Source organism: Neopsephotus bourkii, unplaced genomic scaffold, assembly GCF_033783945.1.
Source record: "Neopsephotus bourkii isolate Nb327-2 ecotype Australia unplaced genomic scaffold, CSIRO-AGI_Nbou_v1 NB_1707, whole genome shotgun sequence".
Taxonomy (NCBI): Eukaryota; Metazoa; Chordata; class Aves; order Psittaciformes; family Psittacidae; genus Neopsephotus; species Neopsephotus bourkii.
In genome coordinates, this window is record NW_026902181.1 from 1,902,881 (window position 1) to 1,930,801 (window position 27,921).

The following is a 27,921-nucleotide window of genomic DNA, read 5'->3' on the forward strand; positions in this document are numbered from 1 at the left end:
TTGCATTCACAGTAAAAACAAGACCAAAAAATCCAAAACAACAACAAAAAAAAACAGCCAAAGAACCAGCAACAATGCAGGTGACCGACCTTATTATGAAATGCAATTTTTAAGTCAAAGTTGTTTAGCTTGTTATACAACTGTCCTTTTGAGTTACATGGATGCTTTATAACCTGAAAACATATGTTCTTTGCTATTTTAAGTGTTCAGGATAATGGCAGTGTTCTGAAATATGTTTTCCTCCTTTAGCAGCAGTTAGTACTACTAACAAGACAAAACTTTACAGATTCAACTACTTTTGCTAGTAAATTTGATACTAAGATGGTGTTTTCCTTCCATCCCATCTGTTTCAGTGGAAGCTTCTTCTTACTTATACTAATCATATGGAGCCTTTAAAAGCGTTCTAATCGCCATATCTTCTGTACCGCTGTCAAAACAATATGCTACCGAGCTGTATCTGTGGTAGAATGGCTTAGGACTGCATTCCCTTTGCTTGGCTCAGACAGCTTGGTGACAGTAACTGGAGTGCAAGCAGAACTTAAGTCTTAAATTTAGATAGAATCGACTTGCTGAGGTTCCTGAATCTCCTGTCTATGCTATTAACTACAGTGTAGGAAACCATCAGAGACTTTAGTGAAAACCTGATGCTTACTCACACAAGAGCAGTGGCAATTAAATGGGTGTGTATGTGTACAGGAACATGCTAATCTTGAGCTCGGTAGCAAATTGTAACTAGGATTTAGTAATTGTTTTCTCTAAGGGAATCAAGGTCTTTGAAATCTGATTCAGTTTTCTTTTGCATAATTCTGAAGGCTAGTGTATTTGAAAATATATCTCTCCCCGAGTTCTGAATAAAGTTCACTTTAAATTATAACAATGCTTACACTAGCAATTAGTGACAGGAACTGTTAGTTTGGAAGAGGGACGTGGAGGGCTACAAAGATATAGTACTCAGTAAAGATTTATTTTATTTCTTTCTAGGGGTCTTTATTCCAGCAGACAGGTGACCGTGGAGGAAATGCATCACTTGCTTGGAAACGTGTGAAGGGATGCAAAACAAATGGTCATGGAGTGGAGCAAAAGACAATCATTCTACTATCAACTGGTCAGTCTCTCCTTTTAATACCTAGAGGGGGGCAGAGGGGGTTGTGTGAAAGAGAACTGAGTGACAAAAGCGTACCCAAACTTACCTCCTTTCTGAAGAATTGTGGAGAAAAAGTTAAAAGTGGTGAATAAAGTGCACTTTTTCTCCTTCCCCTCCCTCTTTAGACATAGCAAGTAAACTTCTAGGGCAGTCGATGGATGAAAGTGGGCTACCCCAACTCACGAGTTACGATTGTGAAGTAAACGCTCCCATACAAGGCAACAGAAACCTGCTACAGGGTGAAGAACTGCTCAGAGCTCTGGATCAAGTTAACTGAGCTTTCACAATACTTTTTCCTTTTTTGGACACTGGTGAATCATCACCTAAAGCAGTCTATTTATATTTTCTATATCTGATTTTAGAAGCCTGGCTACAGTACTGCACTAATTCAGTTAGTTCAGTTTTGATCCCCTTTCTACTTATTTTGACAGTCTTTTTAATATGTTCTTTATGTAACAATAACTCAGAACTATAGTGCGTTTTTATAATTCTTTGGTACATACACTTTTAAGTCCATTACATTTAAAACACTCTTGCAATAGCAGCTTTGAAATATGCACCTGATCTAAAAAATATATAAATATTTATTTTTGGCTGGGGAGTTGGTCACCAAAACTTAGTAGTAAAATGTCAACACAGGAAAAACTGGCAGTACTTCCACCCTGCTTTTCATAGGTAGTTGGAAGACTTGTGTTCTCTTGCTCTTTATGTTCAAATAAGTTTTTTATTTTAATAGTTTTTATAAGATACAACAATGCTTTGCAGCAGTGCATTGTAGCCACAATCGCACAATATATTTTCTTAAAAAATACCAGCAGTTCCTCATGCAATATATTCTGCATTTATAAAAACTAGTTTTTAAGAAGAATCCTCTTTTGTTTGCCTATGAAATTGTATTTAAACCTGGATTATGTCATTACTTTAGTCATGTTGTAATATAAATTGTTCTTAAATGCTGTCTTATGCTTTTGACTTAAATGAGTGTGGTTAGTCAAAGGAAAGGCTTTATCTGGAAAGGGCTAGCAGCATTTTATTTGGATTTGTTCTCAATTTAGGAAAGTTTGATGTTATTAAAGTAGTCATTTTGCCAGCTTAAAAAAAAAAAATCCCTGCCTGTAGCTGTTGAAGTTAATGCTAATATTGTGTATGATCTTAAATCTAAATGTTCAGCTTACCCTGTGTGGTATAGGTGATATTTCAAGCAGATTGTAAAACATCTTGCATTGTTAGCAAAGTTTTATCTAGTACATCATTGAGTTGCTCAATATTTTGATGTTTTGGTTTTATGCACCTTGTTGCTATTAACATCCGTATGTTTTCATGTAGATTTCAATAACTTGAATATATTTAGCAGCCTTTTTATTTAGAAATACATAGTTGTCACAAACATCTTAATTTCCTATATGTACTGTACAAAACCTTCATTCACTCATTCTTTTGCTCTTTGTGGTTGGATCTAACACTAACTGTATTGTTTTCTTACATCAATAAACTATGTGGACCAGGCCCCCTTGGGGAGTGTGTTATCTGAGAGAAATGAGATAATTTATATTTTTGTTAGTGGTTATTGTTCATCCGTGTTCCCTTTTTAAATTAGAGTTGATTGGAAATCACTGCTCCCTTATTTTGATTGTAACATCTCTGTGTTAATTATTTGAGCCTATTCAGTACTGAAGTCTCCTAGACAGTGTTGTACTACCGCTCGCCAAAGATGTTTAACTTTTGAATCTGTTATCACGCCAGTAAGCAAACTTTAAAGTGAGGAGACAGCATATTTGTGTTACTGCAGAGTGGAAAGATTCTTCCCTGTGAACAGCTTAAAGGCTTGTCTCTGGAAGCTTTATCAAGGTAACACTGGAAAGCAGGAAAAGGTAAAATTCACAGGACTGATCAGGTAAAGACAGATTTTTCTCCCAGAACTGCATGATTACAAAATTAAGCTGGTGCTTGATAAGCTTGTTCTCCATTCTTGTGCACTTGGCTCATAACTTTAACTAGGTGACTTCTCATTTTGCTGCCATAAAACACAATACTACTGATAGAACCTTGTCGTGTAAGTATGGTCAAGATAATTGTGCATTCTTCAAACTACGTTAAAAATTATCTCAATGTAAGACATCACATGGAGTGTCACAAGAATGATTTTGGTTTTATTTTGAAACTTTGGCTTCATTAGACTCTTGCAATCAATATAACAGTACATAAGCTTTAACCTGTTTTCTACAAATTACTGTTTGACTAAAATGATCAGTTTTGAAACTGAAACAACTGTATTAAACTAAATGAAGACTATTAGCTACCAGCTTAAAGTAAAAGATAGGGCACTAGTAGCAGAAGATGGTTGCATACTTAAAGTTTTGAGTAGAAGTTGCACGTAAAGGAGAAAGCATGTAGGTGCACGAAGCCAGAGTTGAAGCTTCATGCAGAGAACGTTTGAATATATATACCTGCCTGCTGCTGAATACTACAGATTTTTAATGAAGCATTTAATTGAACAAAGCTTATAAAGTTCTTGGGATGAATACAGCAGAGCTACTGTGTCCCTGCTGTGTAAGGTCCTGAAAATGATGTTCTATCAGCAGTTAAAAGGTTTTAACAGTGAAGTTGCTAAAGTCTTAGAATCATAGAATCGTAGAACAGTTAGGGTTGGAAAGGACGTTAAGATGATCAAGTTCCAACCCCCTGCCACAGGCAGGGACACCTCCCACTAAACCATGCCACCCAAGGCTTCGTCCAACCTGGCCTTGAACACTGCCAGGGATCGAGCATTCATAAGCTCCCTGGGCAACCCATTCCAGTGCCTCATCACTGTTACAGTAAAGAATTTCTTCCTTATATCCAATCTAAACTTCCCCTGTTTAAGTTTGAACCTGTTACCCCTTGTGCTGTCACTGCAGTCCCTAATGAAGAGTCCCTCCCCAGCATCCCTGTATGCCCCCCTTCAGATACTGGAAGGCTGCTATGAGATCTCCATGCAGCCTTCTCTTCTCCAGGCTGAACAGCCCCAACTTTCTCAGCCTATCTTCATATGAGAAGTGCTCCAGTCCCAGGATCATCCTTGTGGCCCTCCTCTGGACTTGTTCCAACAGTTCCATGTGGTTGTTATGTTGAGGACACTAGAACTGCACACAATACTCCAAGTGAGGTCTCACGTGAGCAGAGTATCACAGTATCACAGTATGCTAGAGATTGGAAGGGAACTCAAAAGATCATCTAGTCCAATCCCCCTGCTGGAGTAGGAACACCTAGATAAGGTTACACAGGAATGTGTCCAGGCGGGTTTTGAATGTCTCCAGAGGAGACTCCACAACCTCCCTGGGCAGCCTGTTCCAGTGTTCTGTCACCCTCACTGAGAAGAATTTTATTCTCAAGTTTAAGTGGAACCTCTTGTGTTCCAGTTTGTACCCATTGCCCCTTGTCCTATCATTGTTTGCCACTGAGTAGAGCCTGGCTCCATCCTCGTGACACTCCCCCTTTATATATTTATATACACTAATAAGGTCACCCCTCAGTCTCCTCCAAACTATAGAGACCCAGCTCCCTCAGTCTTTCCTCATAAGGGAGATAACTCCACTCCATTAATCATCTTAGTTGCCCTGTGCTGGACTCTCTCCAGCAGGTCCCTGTCCTTCTTGAACTGAGGGGCCCAGAACTGGACACAATATTCCAGCTGCAGTCTCACCAGGGCAGAGTAGAGGGGAAGGAGGACCTTTCTCGACCTACTAACCACCCCCCCTTCTAATACACCCCAGGATGCCATTGGCCTTCTTGGTAGAGGGGCAGGATCACCTCCTTTGACCTGCTGGTCATGCTCCTTTTGATGCAGCCCAGGATATGGTTGCCTTTCTGGGCTGCAAGCACATGCTGCCAGTTCATGTTCATTTTCTTATCAACCAACACCCCCAAGTCCTTCTCTGCAGGGCTGCTCTGAATCTGAATTAGGGTAAAGAACCTGCTGGTACAGGCCTCCCTTCTGCTCAGCTCAGTGTGAATTGATGTGAGGCTTCTGTGAGATAGAGTTTTGATATGTGTGAAAGGTTCAAGTGGGTTCTGATTTTCTTACTGCCCCAGCAAGCTTTAAGCTGCATTGTTGAGTTTTCCATTTCCATCTTCCAAGAGAAACTTCACACCATCACACCTGAAGTTCTTTTGCTGCTCTCTTGACCTTATTTTGGAGCAGCCTGACTTCTTTGGATCTGTCAATTCCTCTGCAGTGTATTTTAAGAGGACAGTAAATTTTCATAAAGAAAATCCATGTTACAGGAGGAAAACTTAAGTGACCCACATGATTTATAGCTATGTGCCTGCTGGAATCATCTCTGGTCTCAGTGAGAGCAGTTCTCTGTTTAAATGAGCCATGTTTCATCTAAGAACCTTCCCAACTCTCACATTTTTTTAATTACACATAAGGCATAGCATTTTGTTTTTACTGTTCATGTAAAAGTGACTGAAACAAGCAGTTAATGGCATGAACTGCAGTAGCTGTATTGTCTACTTTTTATTTTGTTTACAAACAAAAAACCACCAAAGACACTGAAGAAAATATGGAAAAGTAACAGTAATTCTCTGGCCTTGTGAGAGCTTTGCTAAATGCAGCTGGAATTTCACAGAATCTAGAAGGACGCCTTCTAGCTGCCTTGTTTTAATTTTTTATATATTTTTTTCTTAGACTCTCAGAATGCATGGTCTGATTCTAAACCTACTTTGAAGGACAGTCCTCCTGGTCCAGTGGAGGGTGTCCCTGCCTATGGCAGGGGGTTTAGAACTAGATCATTTTAAGGTCACTTCCAACCCAAACCATTCTATGATCATACATTACTTTCTACATCTTTCTTAGGGATTTTGAATAATTTCTTTGCTGACTTGCTACCTTTTTAAAATGTCGAGACAGTACATTAGAGCATTTGTTCTTTGCCAGTAAAGAACTGTAGGTAGATACAGTGTTTCATTCTGCATATAAAATCCTCAATTATCATTTTCACATAAACTGAGGAGATTGTAACAAAGTCAGCTTCCAGAAGATTATTGTCACTGCAGTAGTAGTCAAGCCATGATGGCTTTATTAAAAGAGATGAATTTTAAAACTAGTACTTACGATATCATTCATTCCCTTACTTGAAAGTGGTTACTAACGATGGCTGCAGCTCCCAAGAAGTCACTGAAGTCTGCTGCTCAGTAACTTGATCTCAGGTGTAATATACTGAATACATTAAGGAGTCCAAAGTACACCTTTCTAACAAAACATACCTCCCTCCTGTGTAGTGAGAAAGGCTTGGACGGTAGTGATCTTTTAAAACCTTCAGGTGAAATAGAAAGAAATTGCTATTAAGTTTCCTTTCCTGTGTGTCTCTGTTCACATGTTGAACTCTTAAGTGATTACTGCACTGAAGAACCACAAGTTAAGGCCTTTACCTGTAACCCTGGTGACAATTTAAAAGACTTCAAAGGTTTTATTAGATTAATTGATCAGTCCTGCTTCCAGTGAAATACAGCTTAAAAAAGTCTGATCATTACAGGTTAAGATACTGTATATTTAATAGTTTGGGTTTATGGTTTTGTTTTTCATTATTTGAAAAAGCTGTTTAATTAAACAGCTAGCCAGGGGTAGTAAAAGGCAGACATGGGCTGTCTGACCAGTACCTGTTGGCAAGCTTTCTCCCCACTTCCACTATGGACTGAACTGTTCCTTGATGAACAGTTGGAACCTGGGAAGTGTGAGTGCCCTGCCACTGTCACCCATCTGCTCCCAGGCTGCTGATTAGCTGCTACTGAACCCAACACAGATCTTGCACAAATGTCACTCCACTTAAACACATTATTCAGACTAATTGCCAGCATGAAAATAAACATTTCACAGTCCAAGAGTATTTTGTAAGAAGACCATTTCCACAGTAATTCACATAAGTTAGGTATCCAGCTTTCATTAAAAGTACCTTTAGCAGTTACAGGGCCTTGAATCCCTGGAATGCTCCATTCTGGAGAACTATGATTGTTTTTTCTTATTTTTGATCCAAATTGCAGAAATTAGTTGTCATTTTCTTTCTGCTTCCCTGTTTACCTTGAGCAAGTTACCAAAAATTAAGAGTTTGCTACTGGATTTATACAGTGTGGTAGACTTTGTGAATAATAGCAGTATTCTCTCATGAAGAAGTGGTATATTTTAATGGAATTCTTTTTTGGAGCCAAGTACAACATATTGCAATTGATATTTCTCTTGAAACATTTTGACGTACTTGTGACTGTATTTCTTTTTGATTGTGTAACAGTATAAAATTCAATAAAAGAGAGGGTTTGTTTCTAATTCATGACATCTGTGATCTTTTTGTTCATCCCTTATCCCTGTTCTAAAAGATGATGGCAGATGGCAAAAACCACTTAAAAAAAAAAGTGAACTAAAACCCACTATGCAATATAATTAAGACTCCTGGCATGCTTGAGGTCTGACTACTGAAGTCAGAAACTTTAACACTAAGCACATGTGGTCTGTTTTCCAAAAGCATTTACAAATTCTGTCTTGCCTTTACAGCTGAATCCTGTTCACACTGAATCAGAATCAACTAGGTTGGAAAAGACCTTTAAGCTCATCAAGTCCAACCTTTATCCCAGGACTGCCAAGACCACCACTAAACCATGTCACTAGGGGCCTCATCTTCACAATTTTTTGAACACTTCCAGGGATGGTATAGAATCATAGAACATTGGACACAATGGTTATCCCACCTGAATTAAGTAGACTGTGCACAAACTAAAGAGGCCTCTTTGAGTAATCACATAAAAAAAATGCCCCTACTAACAAAACATGAACTACTTACTACAAGGTGCTGTCTCCAGGTGAGTTCACTTGCTCTCAGTACATGCAAATAACTTCATGAGAACTTGAGACTCCTGCTCCCTTGTTAAATCAATAGTGCTTCCAATTGCACACATTAAAAGGCTTTGGCAACATTTCTGCTTGTTTGGGAAGTATGAAAGCAAAAGGCAAGTGCCAGTGCTGTCACAGTAGAGTATGATCCTGTTAATTGGTATTAGTGATAGGCTTGTACATACAGAAGTTTGCATATACTATTTAATAAAATGTATCCATGATTTATTTTCATGAGAATACATTAAAATCTGATTAATTTTAATGCTTCCATTTTGAAAATGGGTAGAATACAACCATACAAGATATTAAAAAAAAAAAAAAGTTGTCTTGTGCGATATGCATTTAGAGAACACCCTGTTATTTATATTTGTGCAGGATAAAATGGCTTTTTAACTTGCAACTTATAAACTAGGAATAAGAGGAAACAGGACTTCATCCTTTAGGAGTTAAATAAGAATACAAAGAAGATAGAGTAACCAGCACCCCCTTACATCATCTGATTTTTCTTGGTTTTTTTTTTTTTGTTAGGAAGGTGGTGTATTAAGAATTAAAATGTATTAATTAAAAACTGAAGGAGCACTAGATGAAAACACACAATTTATCAAGATGAATAGAATATTAACCTAAAAATTGACACTATTTCATTATATACACCATAGAAACGGAATTCTATGAAGACGCCTTTTTGCTTTTTTTTTTTTTTTATTTATCTACATTTTCATTCTTTTTCTGCAAGCAAAGACTTAGCAAATGTTACCATACAGGCGCAATAGCCTCATCCTCACTGTATCTTACATCATCTTACACAATGACAGTGTCATGACATGCAGCCCCATCTGCCTTATAAAAACTAAGACATTTCCATCTAGTATTTCCTGAAACACCATCTCTGAGAAATCACAATACTCAATACTTTATACACAATACTTAAAATACAGAAATCAGAAGGCACACTGAAGCCTTACACATTCAGCATCGCTCCAGAGCCAAGCTCCTCCGCTCCATTTAAACTAAGGGATAGCTCCTGTAACTACATGAGGATTGACTTGACCTGTAAGTAATGATAAACTTGCTCCATGACATGTCAGTTATTAACCTGCTTGTGCTTTTAATCCGTAAGTCCATTGCAGGGGGAGTATAACTGTTTTCTCAACAGCGTTGGCATTCTGTTTCAAAATGAGTACAATCTGTTGAAGACAGGGTCACGTACTGGATGAACAGGGTCACTGCCCTGTGTCTCTTAAGTATTAATCCAAATGAAAGATGAAAATGTCTTTTCAGAGAAAAGCCAACCCAAAATCCAGCAGGTGCAGCTCTTCTTTCCCTGCAGCTGCTAAAACCTGTCTAGTTCATGTGCAACAGCTCTACTAATGCTCCTATAATCAATAACAGTGACAATCAGTGGTGCTCAAGTGCAACGGCTGTTCAGCTGATAGCCATTCATTTCCACCTCATCTACAAAGGCTCTGCTAGAGGTTGTATTCCAGCAACCTTGTGGGAAATATAATAAACATGGAAAGATGGGTTTGTGTCTGATGCATTGTGGAAGCTACTGGCACTGAAGGAGCTGATAGCCTTAAGGAGCTACCTTTGACTCAATTAGTTGATGCTAATGGTGGATTAGAAAACACCACGGTAGCAGAGCCAGCAGAATTTAAAATCCATTTTGTAGTACACGATTATTCGGGAAAGCGGAATGTGAGGTTTTGACCTCATCACATTGGGAAACTCCTGCAGGTTTAAATACCCCGAAGGCAGCACGCAACGCACCATCCCGTACACCCTCCTTTCTCTACACCCCGTTTCCACCCGCCAAGATTCCCCCAGCGCATGGATAAACTCCCACGAACCCAGCTCACAGCCCGCCTCATCCCACGGGAGCGGACCCGCTCTCCCCGCTGGTGCCGCCGCCGCTAAGCCCTGCTCCCAAGGGAGCGAACCGCAGGCTGCCCTCATCCCGTCTCCAGCCAAGCCCCGACCGCAGCGGCGATTCTGCCCACGGGCGCCTACCTTGGCAACAACGCTTTGAAACCGGAGCCCCGTCCCCGAAACCCCATGGGAACTGCTGGAGGGCCGCGGGGCTTCCCCAGCGAAGGCAGCACCGAAACCCGGCTCCCTCAGAGCACACATCTCTGCCGCTCCGGGGCTCGCCCGCCTCCCGGGTGCCCCAAGTCTGTACTCACTCGGGGCGCGAGGGCTCTCCAACGCTCCCCTCTGCTCCGCTCCTCTCCGCAGCCGCTCGCCCCTACGTGCGCGGGACACGAGAGTCCCCACGCCCGCCCCGCGCCGCCGGCGAGGCCGCACCCACCCACCCTACGTGCGGCTCAGCAGCCGCGGCCCCCTCCCCGCGCGCCCGGCTCGCCCCAGCCGCCTACGTGTGTCCGTGCATGCGGGGAGCGGCACGCTGCCCTCAGCTCGGGGGGGAGGGGAGCAGCCACCGGCAGATCCGCTGCCCGTCGCGCCCGCTCAGGCGGAAACGCGGCTTCCAGCAGCCGCCGAGCCCTGCGGGCATCGCCGACAGGCGGGCGGCCACCGCACCGGGGCTCGGCAGCGGGGCGCAGGCAGGCCGGCAGCAGGACTTCGTGAGCACATCTGCCCGGGAGACTGGCGGTGCTTCATGTTCAGAAGGCCGCGAAGCGCGGGCGCTCCGCCGCTCCCGGGCCTGCCACGCTGCGGGACAGTCAGCTCCCTGCGCCGCTTCTGCGGGGACAGCGGCGGAGCCCGCCGGCATCCCCAGGCTCCCTGTGGCTGTTGTACAGCGGTGGCTGCTGAGCAAACCCCCGCATCTCCCTGGGCTGCTCCCGACTGCACCCCGGGGCCAGCTGAGAGTCGCTGTGCCTGCGGGCTGCCAGCCGCGGCCCGGGCGGAGGGCACACCGGGGGCGGAATACCCCCTTGCACCTCACGGAGGAGCCCCAGCAGCAGGCTGCGCGCATGCGCGGGAAAGGTGCGCAGGCGCTCTGGGGAGGTGGTGTGTGTGTGTGTATGTGGCTGCGCGGTTGCGGGATGAGCTCGGTGCCGGGGTTGCAGGTGGACTGCGAGGAGCTGCTTGGTGCCTTTCAGGAAGCTGACACCGTTCGGTTCGAGCGCTTCGCTGAGCTGTGGCGGGAGCGCCGCTTCCACACCATCTTCTAGTGAGTGAGGAGGTCGGTGGGCCCACCCGTCCCTGGGCTGCCTCCACCGCGGCCTGCCCGCTACGAGCCGTCCTTAGAGGCATCGGGTCCGGCCGTCCCTTCGGGCCCTCTTCCCGTGCTCCGCCTCAGGGAGCCCATCCTTTCCTTCCCAAAGCGCACAGCTCCCCGATGCTGAGTTTTCCCTGGGATAGTATTGGGGACTGTGGTGTGCTAGGGAGCTGAATTTCACTTCAGGCATGGCGTTTGGGAAAGGTTTGCCTGGCTGGTGTGTGGGTAAATGGCAGTAAAACATCGGTCCCTGTGTGATACTGAAAACCAGTTATTAGCGCAGTTTATTTTGTGCATTAGTAATGCATGATATGAACACTGATATCTAGGAGCTTGATGCAGCCCTCATGAGATTAAAAAATGGTTGGTGGATGTCGCATTTTTCGCTTGAAATCTAATTTAGCACAGAGAATTTTGCGGTGTTGTGTGAGAGCTTAAGGGCTGGTTGTCTTTCAAGAGTTCCCAGGACTTTGGTCCTATGATAATATATTTTAAAATACCTAAAGTATGTTTCTGCATTACGGATTTTCTGAAGCCTGCACTTTTATTTTTACTTGCATTAACTTGCTTCCCTTTTTTTTTACTTTAGTGGTAGAATAAGAGCTTTAGAGAGGAATAAGCTCACAAAGAAGACTTTAGAAGTGGCACAGCAGTACTTCTTGCCCCCGTATGCTTTCCAGATTCGAGTTGGTGCTCTGTACCTTTTGTATGGGCTCTATAGTACACAGCTTTGTCAGCCAAAACAGAAGGTAACTATTCTTGATGTTTTATTCTCAGGAGTTACTAGGTATAAGATACATGGTATGCCTCTGTCTACTTTGTCATTATAAATGGGTAGAGCGTTTCCTCTTGCTTTTTTTTAATAAAAACATTTGGAAACAGGTGGTCCCTTTGGAACAGGTAGCCTTTCAAAACACCTTTGGGCTTGAGAACTTAATGGTGTGGTGATTAATATATTGCTTATGCCTGCTAAATTGTAGCTGTGGTCTTGGATATCTTGTTTACCAGATAGGAATCTGTTCTCTGTTAATAAATGAAGACTGCTATCTTTCAAAATGGGAACAGAGGACGTGCTCATCAGCTGTATGATGAACACCATTGCAGCCCCAGTTATTCTTCAGAATTTCAACATAATGAAATGACTCGCTGAATTATTTCCAGAAGTGGAATTCATAAATAGGTTGAAAGTGTGAATGCCTGAACGGCATGCCTCCTTGCTGCTTTTAGGACAGGAGACCAAGTATGTAAAGGAGTCGGAAACCGTGTAAGAAGTGGTTTACTTAGAAACCGTGTGATGTATGTTGAGCACATATGCACAATTGAGTCCAGATTCTTTAAGTAAGAAACTGAAGTTTAAGTAGTCTACAGGGATATCATTATGCCTCATATCTTGATTTCAGAGAAGTCAGTACCTTTTATGGAGATGAATTTAGGCAATTTTTAAATCCACTACTGTATACCAACTACTAGAGAGTACAGGAGTTATTAAAGAAGCTAACAGAGACTAAAAATGAAGTGGGCAGAGTAGATGTGAGAGGAACAAGAGCATGAAATAATGGAGAGATACTTTTATGAGCATTTCACTGGCAGCAAACCATGGTACAAGTATTGTTTCCTGATACCTAGTGTATAGGAGTCTCCTTTCCTAGGTGCATATTGTTTTTCAGACACTTCAGAAGGTGAAGAATTAACTTTTTCAAGTGTAAAAAAGGTCTTGTGTTACATGCCCGTATCAAAGATATAGACAGAATATTTAACATACCAGTATAGTAAGCTTATCTGCATAATATCTTGATAGTAATAACAAATGTTACAGTAGGATTCTTTCTGTAGTTCTGTGATCATATGACATGCTACACCCTGGACATCCAGGCATTGTGTATACTGTAGCATGATCACAGTTGTCAGCTGGATTTTTATTAGTTGAAATACTTGGGTTCCTATGATAATATGTAACTGTTCTGTTGCAGATCAGAATCGCACTCAAGGATTGGCCTGAAATCCATAAATTTCAACAAGATCTGATAAACTCCCAGCATTATGACGCAGCATACATTTTTAGGGCGCTGCGACTTGCCAGAGCATTCCATTTCACAGCAATGCCAAAGCTTGTGAGTTATTACATTTATTAAATTAATGACTTACAATTTTTAATAAAATAGCTTTCAATGGCTAATAATTCAGTTGCACTCATATTTAGTTTAGCTTTAAGGCTATGTTGAAATGTAATGGCTTGCTTTAAGGAGCTAAGTATGTGACATGAAGCTTGAAGGATGTTTGAATGTAGCATGTTTCTCACCTGAAAGTATTTTTTCCAGTATCTAATGTTCTCACTATAATTGAGATGTCTTACCATTAGTGGAAGTGAGTCTGGGTGCTGGGTTACATTATTGACTACAGAATCTTTTTTAAATGCTGACTCCAAGCACTTGACAGTAAAGATGTATATTACTGATGATGAGATATTTTTATGCCCTTCAGCATTTCTTGATTGTTGGATATGCAGTAAGAATTTTGAAGAGGAGGTGGCACTTTCTGTCTGCTTTTAGGTTACTAAATATTATCTTTTGCTTTAGCTAAACTACAGAACTAAGAAGAAGATTCAGGAAAATGAATTTAAAGAAGAATTTAAGGAGCCGAGTAACAGAGTAAACAGCCTTATCACTAATGATGTATTGGAGGTACATACTTTTAAACTACAGATTAATCAGTGGGGCTTGTTTTGTTTTTCTGATGTTGTCCAAGAGGTACAGCTTCTCTAATTAGCACAGTCTTGTCCCTTGTAAGTCTTCTTATGGAATGCAGACTAGGGTAACAGCCTTAAATTTTATAAAAAATGGAGTAATTCAAACCAGGTGTAAGTTCTGTTGCTCTTTATTATTCAATAATAGATTTTTGTTTACAGGTTTTTCCAGTTGCTGCTACCAGATACATATCATCAGTAAGGTTGACTACAGTGATACAAAAATCAGTAATCTGGGAGACAGCAGCGTGAGAAGACCTGCTTCCTCGAAAGGAGGAAGTAAAATACTTCCTCAGAGATGAAAATAGACTACCATATCAGAGTGAATCCTCTGTGAGCACTGATCCTGAGTATCACTGATACTTCCTTCTCAGTTTGAGTAATGCAAGATACTCTTCAGTGCTAAGTAGCAGTATTGTTAGGCTGCCTAAAACTGGACTGATCTAAACAGAATCTGTTTCTAATACTTTCTAGGTCAGTGGTCTCTTTAGGATGGTTTGTATAAACCTGGTTTTGTTCTTTGAGGACTAATGCTACTTTATTGCTGGAATTTCTTTTTTTTTTTCCCTGAAAAGAGCTTCTCTCTTATTTTTAGGAACTGATGAATATTCATGACCACTATCAGAAAATGAAGTGTGTCATTTCAGCTGACAAATCCCAGCCAGACAAGGCCCTAAGCTTGATAAAAGATGATTTTGTAGCTACTCTTAAAGATATAACCTTGGAACATCAGGAATGGCAGCAGAACAGAATGGTAGGTAATACCAGCCATTATTCTGTGGCGGATTAGCAGATTGTGTGAACATAAGAGCCGTCTTTCTTAGTCTAATTACCTATGAGCATACTTTGCAAATCTCAGACTTAAGTAGAAGGAGCTGTAACACTGAAGACATGTAGACATATAACAATGAAGACATGAAGACAAGTAAAGCCCTAGGCAGAGTTATGGTATGGGGTGAAGGACATGTAATGTGGTACTGCCTCCATATTCATGTAAGTGATTGCTGAGAGGTAAGCCCTGGAAGATATCACAGTATCACAGTATGTTAGAGATTGGAAGGGACCTCAAAAGATCATCTAGTCCAATCCCCCTGCCGGAGCAGGAACACCTAGATAAGGTTACACAGGAACGTGTCCAGGCGGGTTTTGAATGTCTCCAAACAAGGAGATTCCACAACCCCCCTGGGCAGCCTGTTCCAGTGTTCCGTCACCCTCACTGAGAAGAAGTTTCTTCTCAGGTTTAAGTGGAACCTCTTGTGCTCCAATTTGTACCCATTACCCCTTGTCCTTTCATTGTTTGCCACTGAGAAGAGCCTGGCTCCATCCTCGTGACACTCCCCCTTTATATATTTATATACACTAATAAGGTCACCCCTCAATCTCCTCTTCTCCAAACTATAGAGACCCAGCTCCCTCAGTCTCTCCTCATAAGGGAGATGCTCCACTCCCTTAATCATCTTAGTTGCCCTGCACTGGACTCTCACCAGCAGGTCCCTGTCCTTTTTAAACTGAGGGGCCCAGAACTGGACACAATATTCCAGATGAGGTCTCACCAGGGCAGAGTAGAGGGGACCATAGAAGTACCTCTGTAACACTTATTCTTGAATCAAGGATAGGCCATAGCATAAGATCAATGAAGAAAATGGACGTGTGTAAATATTTGTTTAGTTTTGTACAATTCTTGGATTTTAGCTGTCTTGTATATGACAGACATTTAAGAAAAAACCTGCTTGTTTTTTTCCCCAGAAATTATTCCTAAATGCTAAAGAAACTGATGAAATGCTAAATAAAAAGGAAGAAGGGAATCTGCTAGAATCAGAGGTAAGAAAAATGAACTAGTTTGCTAGGATGCGCAAAGCAGATCTGATAGTTTTTTTTACTTCAAATCACAGGCTAAGCAGTGGATGTTAGGGTTTGATAGTGTCAAAGTAACTTCCAGGAATAGCTAATGAGGCTGGTTGGTTTTTCTTGTTTGGTTGGTTTTGTTTTAAAATCACATTGGTTTCTGGTAATCTTTGAGCATTTACTGCTGTGATAGCTCTTAGATGCTCATAGTAAAAAAATCCCTTTCACGTAAGGAGGGGAAGAGCTGCATGTTCTTGGTCAAACTCTTTATGGTTCCTGGAGTTTCAACTAAATGCAATAGCCATGGGGTTTTTTTATGTTATAGAATTATCTCTCTCTTAGCTGCTTATTTCAACTTTGAATTTAAGTAAGATGTGAAGTTTTAAATCTGGTTTACTTCTCTTGGGCTTTGTAACAGTGAAGACAATCAAAATTATGCTCTGTCTTTTTTATGAAATTTTATGTGTATTTGTTCATTTGTTTGTTTTATTAAAGTAACAGTTCGGCAGCATTCTAATAATACAGAACTGGTAGCAGAATAACAGTGAAAGTGAGATATTGTTCAAGTGATTGTCTGATGTGGAATTTCATTTAAATATTGCTATAATAGGTATGAAAACTTTCTGACTGACCTCTTGTTTCTTTGCAGGGTTCTGAAAGAGCAAATGCTCTGGCTAGGATCAAATACAAGTCTTATTCTGCAGTTGTTGAGGTTGGTACAAAATTTGAGAATTGCATTTTTTTAAACTGGTATGTAGTGAATTATTGTGTTAATGACTTACCATTTTAAATAAAATCGACTTTAAATGTAAATGATGGATTAGAAAGGAAAGAGTTAAAATTGTGCTCTTTAATTAAACCTTTGAATGTTCTAGTTTTCCTAAAACATAGGGGAAACCTGAAGCTGTTATTGTTCCTGTTAGATTTATGGTAACAGTGCAGACACGGTGTATGCTTGGGGAATTTTAATTTACAAGGTATCTTTTAATGTCTATGCTCTGTTTAAGTAGATGGAATTTCAAGTAGATGGAATAAAAATATTTACAAGTTTAATCGCTCAAATTCTTTTAAGCTTAGGCATTGGAATCTCCAAAGATGCTTGTGAAAATGATCTTGGGGCTTTAAAGTCAGTTGGAAGTTCTTGGAAACATTGTGTCCTGGGTTCAGCTGTAACAGTTATTTTTCTCCTTCTTAGTAGCTGGTGCAGTGCAGTTATTTTTTCAATAATTGCTACTTGAAAAATACTGTTGATTTGTCTTTTTTATATCAGGCCTGTGAGAAGCATCAAAACTTTGCTTGTTAATTAAAATATCATATTGAAAAATGCACTATTAAATGAAACAGAGCTCTTGAATGTATAACAGGCAGTTTTCTAGGCACCTAAGCAAAATATGACAGTAAGGAGGCTTTATGGTCCAACAGTTTTCAGAGTGTCCAACATAGTGTACGCTGATGCCAACAGAGAGTGGTTTGGAAAGAAATGAACGTTTCATTGCCTGAATTTAAGTGATACACCTATTAAATCATAGAAGCACATTGCCTTGTTAAGAGTGAAGAACAGTAACTGGTGGCAATCCACCCACGCACCAACAACCCTTCCTCAACCCTGACATGGAAGTTGATGCTGTGGTCCTTGCTGATATGTAAAGTACTGGGTGACATACAGTAATATCTGGCTGTAGAAGTTTAGCTTTTTTGTATCATTCATGTGTATGTTTGGCTTCTAGGCTTCCAAATCCAGAAGACATCGACAAGTAAAATTGGAATCTTCTGAATCAGGATTAAATTATGGGAAATCTCCAAGCCGAAGTAAAAAAAACAGTAGGAGACCACAGCTAGCAAGGAAAAGAGATTCTTTGGGAATTAAAGGTATTTCTCCATTGCATTTGTGAACCTGGAGCAACTATAAAAGTTTATTCATTGCTTTGCTAGCTGAGGTAGCTGGGTTAAATTTCACTGTTGATTAGTAGAAGTAGAAGATTAAAGAAATATTTTGCTATACCAGTATCTAACTGAAATTTGTTTTCCATAGTCTGGTTAAGTTTCTACCTAACAATGTGATTACATGCAGTTTCTTGTTAATGTGTAGTCTCTCTCATGCACATACACTCCTGCTAATTTTTTCTCTGGAAAGGCTTGACCTTAGAGAAGCATATTCTCTGTGGCAGTGTCTAAATTTTTCCTGTTGCCATATAACAGACATATTAGAGGTTGATATATGTCAGTTTCTTATTCTGACAGATAGCTTCTCCTTTTGAAGCTATTTTTTTTATGAAAATCAGCCTATATGGTAATTTTCGTATTATTCTAATGGTTCATACTATTTTAATAAATGCCTGTTTCTATTCTGTTTGTGACCTCTTGAAGGAATATTCTCTGATACTTCTCAAGAGAAAATTATATTGATGTCTTAATGACAGTGATTGCTTTGTAAGACTAGTACGACAGTAGTCTTACACTATCACATCAGTCATTCTCCTTCCATCTGATATGTATCTTGTCCTTTTGTTACTGAAATTTTTAGTCCTTCAATATGAACACAAATCTTTTTTCATAACTCAAGTAGTTTCAAAACTCTCTTCCAATTGTTTACTTAATCCCAGTATTGCAATTATTACCTTAGAATAGTTCCAGACTTGTCTAGTTTATAGCTAGATGTAACTTTTCTCTTCTTGACAGAAGGGTTTTTTATACACCCATGACTTGTTTCTTATTTGATTCTGTTCTGTAATTCTGTTTGGTTTTTTTTGTTTTTGTGTGGTTTTCTTTTCTTATGAGCATTGTAATTTTATCTAGGAATAAAAACAAGTTTAAGGAGCAGACTTTTTAAAAACAGCTTTTAAAGTGATAGAAGCTGATTTACCTTTTAGTTTTTACTTATTATTTATTAAAGTTTAAATGAAATTGAATAGCAAAATAGTTTTGAATGAAATTTATTTTGAACACAAGGATTTAATTTCAAAGTTACAGACTCTCTTCTGACTTGCTTAGCTTCTCCTAGAAAAAAACTCACTGAGAAAATAAATCCCTTTTCAGACATGAGCATTACACAATGTTGCCTGGTTTTCATTCTAAAACAGTAGGTGAAGTGTTGAAGCGGAATAAGGCATTTTGAATTATCTCTGCACTGAGTTGGTGATTAATACACTTTACACTTATAGTGTTAATTCCTTTTTATTGGAGGTTTCTTTAAGGAGCTGTTTGATGGTGCTGTGACAGATAGGTGTTTCTGTACAGCCTTTGACTAGAAAGTCAAGGGAGGAGCAAGTGAGCAATCTTTTAACTGCTGGACCTGAGATATAGAAGCAAGAAAAGATGACAGTTCTTCCTAAATATCTGTCTGCAGGTGAAATGCAAGTGGCAAAGGAAACTGTCACTCAGCATATTGGGATGCCTATAATCACAGAAGAAAACTCAGATGAAGAAGGTACAGTGATTGAAATTCCAACAAAACCAGTGACTTGGGTTTTAATAGTTCTCTGCATGCTATATTTTTTTGAAACAAAAGCTGATATTTTGGACCATGTGTCCAAAATTGAATTGGACCAAATTGAAGCTTTGATTTGAGTCTCTGTGCATTCACGTAGTGGCAAAATCCCTAGAGTCATGTTTTTCGACATAGATTTCATTATAGCACATTCAGAGTTAGAGGTCCAGTTAAAAGGAGATTTACCCTTCTGTAATAAAGTCTGCCTTGAAATCTTCCAAGGTACAGGGAAAAGTGGGGGGTTTTTTATTATTCTCCCACTCACAGAAGATACCTGATACAGTAGCTCTGGGAATTTATGTAACTTGCCTCTCAAGCTTCAACTTTGTGGAACTGAGGCAACACTGAAATTTCCCCCTCTAGCTTTCATTTCAGCTGGGCAGTGCTTCAAGGATTATGTTCCAGTAGACATGTACAGTAAGTGTCCTCTGCTGTATTAAAAGTTGTCTGACATAGTTGGGATGGGATTCTGGGGACTGCAGCAGAAGAGTGGATGATTTTTCTATCACTCACGTTACTAGAAATAATGTGATTTTTATTTGGAAGCAATGGTAAAGCAGGTTTATCAAAGCTGATGGTGGGGCTGGTCTGAGAAACGTCAAATGCATGTAGTACAAATTGAGGTTTTAGAAGTGTCAGGGTCTGTTCTCAGTATTGCTTGAGAAGAACATAAGCACCATGGAACAAATCATAGAATAGTTAGGGTTGGAAAGGACCTTAAGATCATCTAGCTCCAGCCCCCCTGCCATGGGCAGGGACACCTCACACCAAACCATGTCACCCAAGGCTTTGTCCAACCTGGCCTTGAACACCACCAGGGATGGAGCATTCACAACCTCCCTGGGCTACCCATTCCAGTGCCTCACTACCCTTACAGTAAAGAGCTTCTTCCTTATATCCAATCCAAACTTCCCCTGTTTTAGTTTGAACCCATTACCCCTTGCCCTATCACTACATTCCGTAATGAGTAGTCCCTCCCTAGCATCCTCATAGGCCCCCTTCAGATACTGGAAGGCTGCTATGAGGTCTCCACGCAGCCTTCTCTTCTCCAGGCTGAACAGCCCCAACTTTCTCAGCCCATCTTCATACAGGAGGTGCTCCAGTTCCCTGATCATTCTCGTGGCCCTCCTCTGGACTTGTTCCAACAGTTCCATGTCCTTTTTATGTTGAGGACATCAGAACTGCACACGATACTCCAGGTGAGCTGAGATGCTACATCCTCCTTATCTTGAGGTACCTTATTTAGCTGTGCTCTGGGAAGAGCCAGGGTACTGCTTTGCTGCCATGTCTCAAAGGTGGGTGATGTTACTGGCAGAGTAGCTGGCCAGCTAAAGGTGTGATTTCTGCTGACAGTTGTGGCTGGTCTAAGACTGGCTTAGTCTTGCTTACAGAGTGGAAGGCAGATTTGATAGATCAGAGGTTCTGGTTCTTAACCTGAAAGAGTAGGGTTTACTTAGGTTACTTAAAGCGGGGGGCAAAGAGTTAATAACAACTTCCGGAAGTCTTGAAGGACATAGATAAGTGTAAGTAGTGTATCTTTTGGAATTAATTTACTGTCCAAAATTTTATGTAATGGAAGGATATTTCGTACAAGGAAGTGTAATCATTATTAAAATACATTTGTAGTGAGGTAGCACATTTATATTTGTGCTTTTTAAAAGCAAAAGTGTGCTTTGTGATACTGAAATGAGACTGTATTCTCTGATCACCTTAGTTGTAGACAGTGTGAATTCATTCCATTTTAAATTGTCAGATTGAAGTCACAATGGTGCATTTAGCATTTAATACCATACTTTATTTACTTACTTATCCTTCAAGTTGTTGTGGACAAAAAGTTTCTTACGTTTTCTATTTCTCAGAAAATTCTGAGGCATTAAGAATAGCCTTGATCAATCTCTTCAAGTATTCTGTGCTTAATTTTGTGAGTATTCAGTTTGACAAACTCGCAATGAAATCTTGAAGGTGTTCATGAGAAGCAGATAGCTGTGAAGGTTGAGTAACTTTTGAAATACAGTATTTTGTTTATCAGTGGAATTGTAATTGACACTTTGAATGATAGTGTGCTGTATAATCCGGTAAGATTATTTTTTTTTCATATTTAAAACAATGGGGAGAGGAATTGGGAGGGGATCTCAAGAGCTCATCTAATTCATTTCCTTTGCTGGGCAGAGTTAATTTTACTTTAATAATTCTCATGAAGGAAGACAGATTGGAAAGCTTGTCAGAAAATCTCTTTATTTCCTTTCAGAAGTATCTCTTCCCAAGAGAAAAAGAAGATGTTAGAGGATCCAGTTGGAGAAGTGCTAACATTAATTTTAATGACAAAATGTTAATGTCGGAGGTAACACAAAGTGCTTTTCTTGGATGTCCATGAGCATACAACAAGAAGTGTCTGGGACCAGAACTACAGCTGATGCTGGAATACTGGTAGCGAGTGGTATACCTTAGCCGCCTCTTGGTACAGCCTCTGGTGCCTCTGTTCACCTTGTGAATGCTTCTTTTGGGAGACAAAGTTGCTGTGCTCTGTTTGAGATTGAAAGAGAACATGGTTGCTTGTTGTATTTAGTTTGTACAATGTAAGTTACTGCTTGGAACTCATGTTGATCTGAAACGATGGTTTTAGCTGAGACTGTAAAAGAACAGCTCACAATATTTCCCCAAATGAGATATGTTTGTAATCTTTTGTCTCTGAACATAAAATTAAGGTTATTGACTGTTGAGAATTAGTACAATAAATTATTTTTCACAGTTTACTTGCTCCATTTTATAGTGTGTAACTTCAGCAATGTTTATTGTGATTTGATCCCACAGGTGCAGGAAATGTACTTGGTGATAAGCCTGTTATTGTACTCTGTCTCCAGCAGATCTGGAATCACTGTGTATTCAAATAAAGAAATCTAAAGTGTATTTATTGATTCTGCAGATGACGTAAACTGTACGTGGCCAGGATTGGAATTCAAAATGATCTTTATAAACTGGAGAGGCATGGAATAAGCTGATACTTGTGTTTTTCTGTTGCCGGCTTAAACTTATTCTGTCTCTATGTGTTTCTGCTCCTAATTTTTGGCAAGCAAATACAAGAAACATGAAGAGACCTCTTAAGGAAAACTTAACCAGACTTTCTTGGTCTGTATTTTCCGCTCATCTTAATGCAGTTAGGATCCTGTCGGTAATACTGTGTTTGTCAGTTTTGTCAATTCCAGCTACTGCCTTGGATGTGGGTATAGAGGAAGCTTTGCAGTACTCTTGCATTGCAGGGAATGGATAGCAAGAGAGGTGTAATAGTGAAGCAGTGTGATGATGAGATGCAGTGGAGCACTTGAATCTCTTCTTGGCTAAAAAAAGATACAGATGGAGACTTCTTTCTAGCAGATAGTGGGGACTACAGCTTCAAATTTCTTGTTTCTTTACTTTGGAAATTGCTTAAGGATGAACATTACAGCGCCAATCCTCTTCTGCTGTTTCTAGTCACCAAGGTCAAGGTAGGTCTTCCAGCTACATGGTACTGTGTATTTCCCTTGAAGAGAAACGAGAAAGTGATTTCTCTTTTTCTGTTTCCCTCCAACTTGCAGGTATCTTTCTCAAGGACGCTAAAGAGGAAGCACAGCTACAAAAAATTCCTTTTTACATTCTTGACAGGTTATTTTCAGCTAAATTCCCTGCACACACTTCTAAAAATGATTTGCAAATCCACATTGGAAGCATGCAAAGGCTTGACTAGGCTCAAAGATGGGTGTAATGTAATAATGAAAGCAAGCATTCTTTAATTTGTTTATAAAATTACACAGATGTAAAATGGAAGTTATGCTTAAGGATAGACTTAGAAATGCTGACTATATGCAGTGGTAATAGTTCAAAATGGTAATCCTGAGAATTTAGAGGCAGCTGTAAGCAAAGTTTCATAATGCTGCTGTAATCTTAAATCCCTTGCTGTAGTCTGATGGGCAATTACAGACTTTTACAAACACGACTTCCTAAGTGCTTAATTTGAAGCAAGCAGCTGTCATTAAAAAACAAACAAACAAAACTACCTCCACCCCGACAGTAAATCTAGACTTCCAAGAATACTGTTCTCTAGGTTCTAACTTCTTGTAGCCTCAAGGTTGCAGCCTTGAAGGCGGCAAGGAAACTTTGTCTCTAAGGCCAGCCTAACTTCCAGCTGATCTGGTGGGTGGAAGTAGGGCTATGTGACAATGTGTATCTGGATGTAGTTACAGTGTTTGTAAACGAATTAAATTCGAGACATATGATTTGACTGAAACTTCTCTGAGATGGATACGCTACTGAGCGAAGAATTACATTCATTGCTTTAGCAAAGCTAAAGGATCCTCCAAGTGGAAGTTTGAGCTACTGCTATGCAATGTTGACAAGTACAGTGTCCGTGATGAAAAGCAGAATAAACTTAAAACACTTACAGGTGACACCAGTTTAGAAACTGTTTAAGTAGAAGACATTTTCCAGTCTAATTTTTATTCTTATAATGGGTAAAATCAACAAGGTCTCCTTAAATAAAGGTAAGTGTACAGGGCTGCATTTGGAAGGACAGATTAGATGAACACGTCAGCTTGGTAATGCTTGCATGAGCAGCTGTTCTCAGCCTGCACGTTTTGCAGCCCTCAAACTGAAGGCGGATCAGCAATATGGGGGTGATGTGACAACTTCCAAATGCCATGGGTGGCAGCGGTGATCTGTGTTGTGTATAATCTGGTGAGGATACAGACATCACCTCGAATCATTAGAGAATCCTAAAAAAGCATTCACAAACAGAAAACAGAGTGGAAGAGTGGTTTAGTCTGGAAAAGAGTTTGAGAGTGAAACAATTCCTGGTAATGGTCTTTACAGGTTTAAAGTATGTGTTTATGCAAACGGTGATTAATTGTTCTCTGTGTTCACTGAGGTAGAGCTATACAATTTGCAGCAATGTTATTTTACTTAATAAGACCTTTTGCAGTTAAGAGTTTGGCCTTAAACAGCAGAACCACTTTTACTGTTGAAGTTCAAAACAATGTTGGAAAAACATGAGTCGTGGTTGCTTGAAGTAGACCTAGTTGTGCTTTGGAGAGTGAAGATGGACTAGAGATTCATTCTAGTGTTACACTTGTGTGTTTTACATAACAGGACCCTAGGCAGAGAGTTTATCTCTCATCGCGCATGCATAGCAAATTATTCAAATGATACAAATATTTTATCTCTTCTTTCCTGGCATGTTTCGTTTTAAAGTTCATTCTGCTGCAGTTGCCTGTTCATGTTTTATAAAGCTTGCTGCATGGATCTGGCTTCCTCACCCTATTTTCATCTTTGTCCCTAAATCTAGGCATCTGATTAAGCCTGGTAATGAAATACTTCCCTCCCCCATGTGTATGCAGCACCACACTTGGAAGTGAAATAGTAGGAACTTTATGAGCTACAAGGGAATGAGAAACGTGCCAAAACTCTTATCTTGCCCTTACCACTTGAGACCTTGGGTCAGTCTTCTCTGCTGGCTGCAAAGCAGAATTATTTTGCAACAGGTTGAGCTTCAGACCCCAAACTTTCTCTTTGATCATAAACCTGGATATGGAGAATAATGGAGGACATAAGGGCCAGCCATCAGCTGCTAAAGGTTTTTTGAGATCTGGAGTGACTTGTTTCTTTGGAAGGGAGTTTTGTATGTGTGATGAAAAGTGAAGCAGCATTTAAATCTTACCGACGGGCTCAGTGCAACCTGCTTTGTCTCCAGATTAGTTTCTGAGCCTGGGCTGTGTGTTGATCATGTCCCCGAAAGCTAGGCTGGAGTTGACTGTTGTATCTTATGTAGGCTACTAACAGGTCATCACAGGCCTGAGGACTCGTGAGGAGCGATGCCACGCTTTGTAAAGCGAGGTGAAGCCGCTTGCCACCCCAAGCTGGGTCTGCACACAGACGTTCCACGGAGTCGCGCCCGGGGCCGCGGTGTGGTGCGGTCGGGCTGTGCCGCCTTCCGCGCTGTTCCCCCGCCCGAAGCGCCCCGGGCAGCGCTCGCTGGCACCGCCGCGGGTTGCAGCAGAGCTGCTCCCTCGCGCAGCCCGGGGACCCCGCGGCCGCTCCCGCATCCTTCCCGCACAGAGGCGGGGAGGCGCCGTGCGGGCCAACGCGCACCCTCCCCGCTGCCGGCGGCGGCCCGGGCCGCCTCCCGCCTCGCTGCGGGGCTCCGCCGCCGCTATCGGGCAGCGGGCGCGGGAGGCCAGGCTGCCGCCGCGGCCATGGCGAAGAACGGTGAGTGCGGCCGAGTCCGGGAGGGCGCGGCACCCCCGGGACGGGGCTCGGGGCCCGGCCGCGCCCTTCCCCGGCCGCCGCTGGGTCGAGGGGCTTTCCTTCTGCCGGCCCGGGTGGGGGGAGCGGCGGGGTGGAACCGGGCCCCTCTCCGGCGGCCCTGCCCCTGGAACCGCCAGGGAGGGGAACCGCCACCGCGGGGCCCCGCTAGGCGGGAAAACGGGGATCAGAGGGTGTCCGTTCTCCTCCGTGAGGAGGCCTGGCTGCGCTGCCCGAGCCGCCGGGGTTTCACAGGGGATGGGGTGATGATGGTGGTGGTGGTGCGTGATACCTGTGCCTTCCACACGGGAAGGGATGGGCAGGTGAGTGCACACGGATGCAAATTTTGGGGAGAATAAAGGAATAGGAAAGACTACTTTTAAGATGCTAATAAAGAACAGGTGTTCTTTTAATCACGGGAGGCTTGGCTGTGTCTGAGAGACCCGGAGTTGCTGGGTTTTCTGACCACACTCTAATACAAATGATTTCAGGGATGATCGCCTTCTGTTATTCGATTGATCAGGTTGTTGCCCGATGGCATGTTACCACCATGGCTTAGGTCTTGGCCATGGTACTGGTGCTGCTGCATGGAGGGTGGCTATTTCTCTTAATATTTTGGATCGCAGCACTGGTGAATTAGAACCTGAATGACCGCTGTTAGCCGAGGTCCTGGCAGTCTCCTCCCGATTTACTGTAGAAAAAGCAACATCAACGCTTCACAGAGATTGCTAGGTTGATTTACTGTACCTCTTGCCAGGTTGGGTGAAACAACCACATGAACCTTTAAGAGATACCAGGATGGCACACAGCAGTTTCTAAGCTCTCGGGAACAAAATCCTACATTTGAGCTCTTCCAAGAGATCGGACCTCGTGGGGAGTTTAATTTCTCTCTTCCTTTTGTCATTTGGTGATGGTCACATGTGTTTGCTGTTCCTTGTTTTCTTTTGAGGCCGTCTCTCTGAGGAAGGGCCATCTCAGGCAAGGTCCAGGCTGATGGGATGTGAAGTCATCCCACCACTTCAACGTGGTCTTGAGGGAATTAGAAAATGACTTGGTTTCATCAGAGTAACAGTACACTTTTGCTTAGCAGAATCTGTCCTTCTCTTAATTATATCCTCAAATCAGAGATCCAAAGGCACTAATAGGGCTCAGTACATAATTATCATTAGTTTGCATTTTATAGTATTTTACTAATTATTGACAATATGGTAACTTGGCTTCTCACCTCTGTTCTTGCTGCACAAATGTGAAATGGGTAATTGTACAATATTTAATTAATTGGGTGTCTTTCTGACCCAACAGTCAGCAGAGCTGTTGCATTGTTCCTTAAACAAGAACACCTCTGTGTACTCCAAAATACTTACAAGAGGTTTGTTTAATGGACCTCCTCTTCTGATAGGAGGCTCAGGCTGCAGGCTGTGCTACTTGGTGGGTGACTGGTTAAGGTGTGGGGACAGCTGAGCTCCTACCACCCTGACCCTCTGCTCTTGGTTTTGGGTGTACAGGGAGCTTGGCTCAGCTGTGTGGACAGACTCTCCCAGCCTGGGATTGTAGCAGGGGTGAGAAGAGCTCCAAGTGAGGTTTTATGTTGTAGGTTGTAGATCTAAGGTCAGATCTGGGCACCCAGAATGTTGGTGTTCTTTCTAGAGAAGGCGAATTGGAGGAATGTTTTTCTAGAATTTCAATTTAGTTCAATTTCATCACACTTAAGAGGAAAAACTGCATAATGTGACTAAGAGCAGCAAACAGAACATTTAAGTTTCTTATGATGCTGTAAATTAGCTCCTCATAAGACTAGCAAATACAAGGGATGGGATTCACCACAAGGTATGGTTGCTGCAATGTTGGAGTGTTGATATAGTGAAGTATGAAGTGTACAAAAGCAGCCTAGAGACATATGCATTGTCTTCTGGTTCAGCTTCTGATGCTTTGGAGTGGATCATTTTCCAAACTGCTTCTATTAGGTGAGCTTTGCTGGAAAATGTCTGTGCTTCGTTTGCTGTTCCTTGCGGTTCCTTCCATGTGTTGCTTTCCTGGGGCTGCCACCGCCTTTCACTGGTGCCACAGTGAGACCCAAGCTAATAAATCCTGCTAAACTCATCTGCCTTGGCCCAGAGCCACTGGAGAGTCATGCACTGCCCATTGTTTTGTGTGCCAGTACAGATGTGGTGAGCTTTCATCCTGCTCTATGTCAGCATTAGCTGTCTTGCAGAGCTGATGTCCTGGGTCTGAAGCATCATGCTTTCAAGGCTACCCATGTGTTTTGTGTTCATTGTTACTTGGTGGCTTGCAATATTTAATCTTAGTAAGTGTATCTAACAGTGAATTCCTCATCTGTTTGAAAATTACTTTATGTTTTGATTGAGAAATAAAAACCTAGAGTAAA

General features: G+C 41.5%; 3 protein-coding genes across 5 annotated transcripts in view; all 3 read left to right on the forward strand.

The window, feature by feature from the left end:
* HIF1A (hypoxia inducible factor 1 subunit alpha) overlaps positions 1 to 27,921 on the forward strand; it is a 266,600-nt gene that overhangs the window by 26,902 nt on the left and 211,777 nt on the right. Inside the window, exons 13-14 of one of the 3 annotated variants that reach the window (XR_009728898.1) lie at positions 982 to 1,105; positions 1,270 to 1,409. Coding sequence is in view for 2 of the 3 variants with exons in the window: in XM_061376166.1 (XP_061232150.1) it covers positions 982 to 1,105; positions 1,270 to 1,421 (276 nt within the window). In the remaining variant the exon portion in view is untranslated. Of the gene's footprint in view, positions 1 to 981; positions 1,106 to 1,269; positions 3,454 to 27,921 lie in introns of those variants that run through there. The other 2 variants (XM_061376166.1, XM_061376167.1) reach the window with 2 other exon arrangements.
* Positions 11,005 to 22,018, forward strand: SNAPC1 (small nuclear RNA activating complex polypeptide 1). Its single transcript, XM_061376120.1, has 10 exons — positions 11,005 to 11,142; positions 11,780 to 11,939; positions 13,161 to 13,301; positions 13,767 to 13,871; positions 14,529 to 14,687; positions 15,680 to 15,754; positions 16,428 to 16,490; positions 17,506 to 17,647; positions 19,125 to 19,205; positions 21,514 to 22,018. Exons 1-10 carry the CDS (start codon positions 11,015 to 11,017, stop codon positions 21,546 to 21,548), a joined length of 1,089 nt encoding a protein of 362 aa, XP_061232104.1. The 5' UTR covers positions 11,005 to 11,014; the 3' UTR covers positions 21,549 to 22,018.
* The window catches only part of SYT16 (synaptotagmin 16), a 105,112-nt gene continuing 102,574 nt past the window's right edge, over positions 25,384 to 27,921 (forward strand). The window contains exon 1 of the mRNA XM_061376456.1: positions 25,384 to 25,499. The gene's annotated coding sequence lies outside the window, so the exon portion shown is untranslated. The remainder of the gene's footprint in view (positions 25,500 to 27,921) is intronic.

Excerpts from the sequence above, each read along its gene's own strand:
- SNAPC1 (XM_061376120.1), top strand. The coding sequence starts at position 11,015 with ATGAGCTCGGTGCCGGGGTTGCAGGTGGACTGCGAGGAGCTGCTTGGT. Across the intron at positions 11,940-13,160 it reads TTTGTCAGCCAAAACAGAAG|ATCAGAATCGCACTCAAGGA; the intron begins GTAACTATTCTT and ends GTTCTGTTGCAG. Across the intron at positions 13,302-13,766 it reads TCACAGCAATGCCAAAGCTT|CTAAACTACAGAACTAAGAA; the intron begins GTGAGTTATTAC and ends CTTTTGCTTTAG.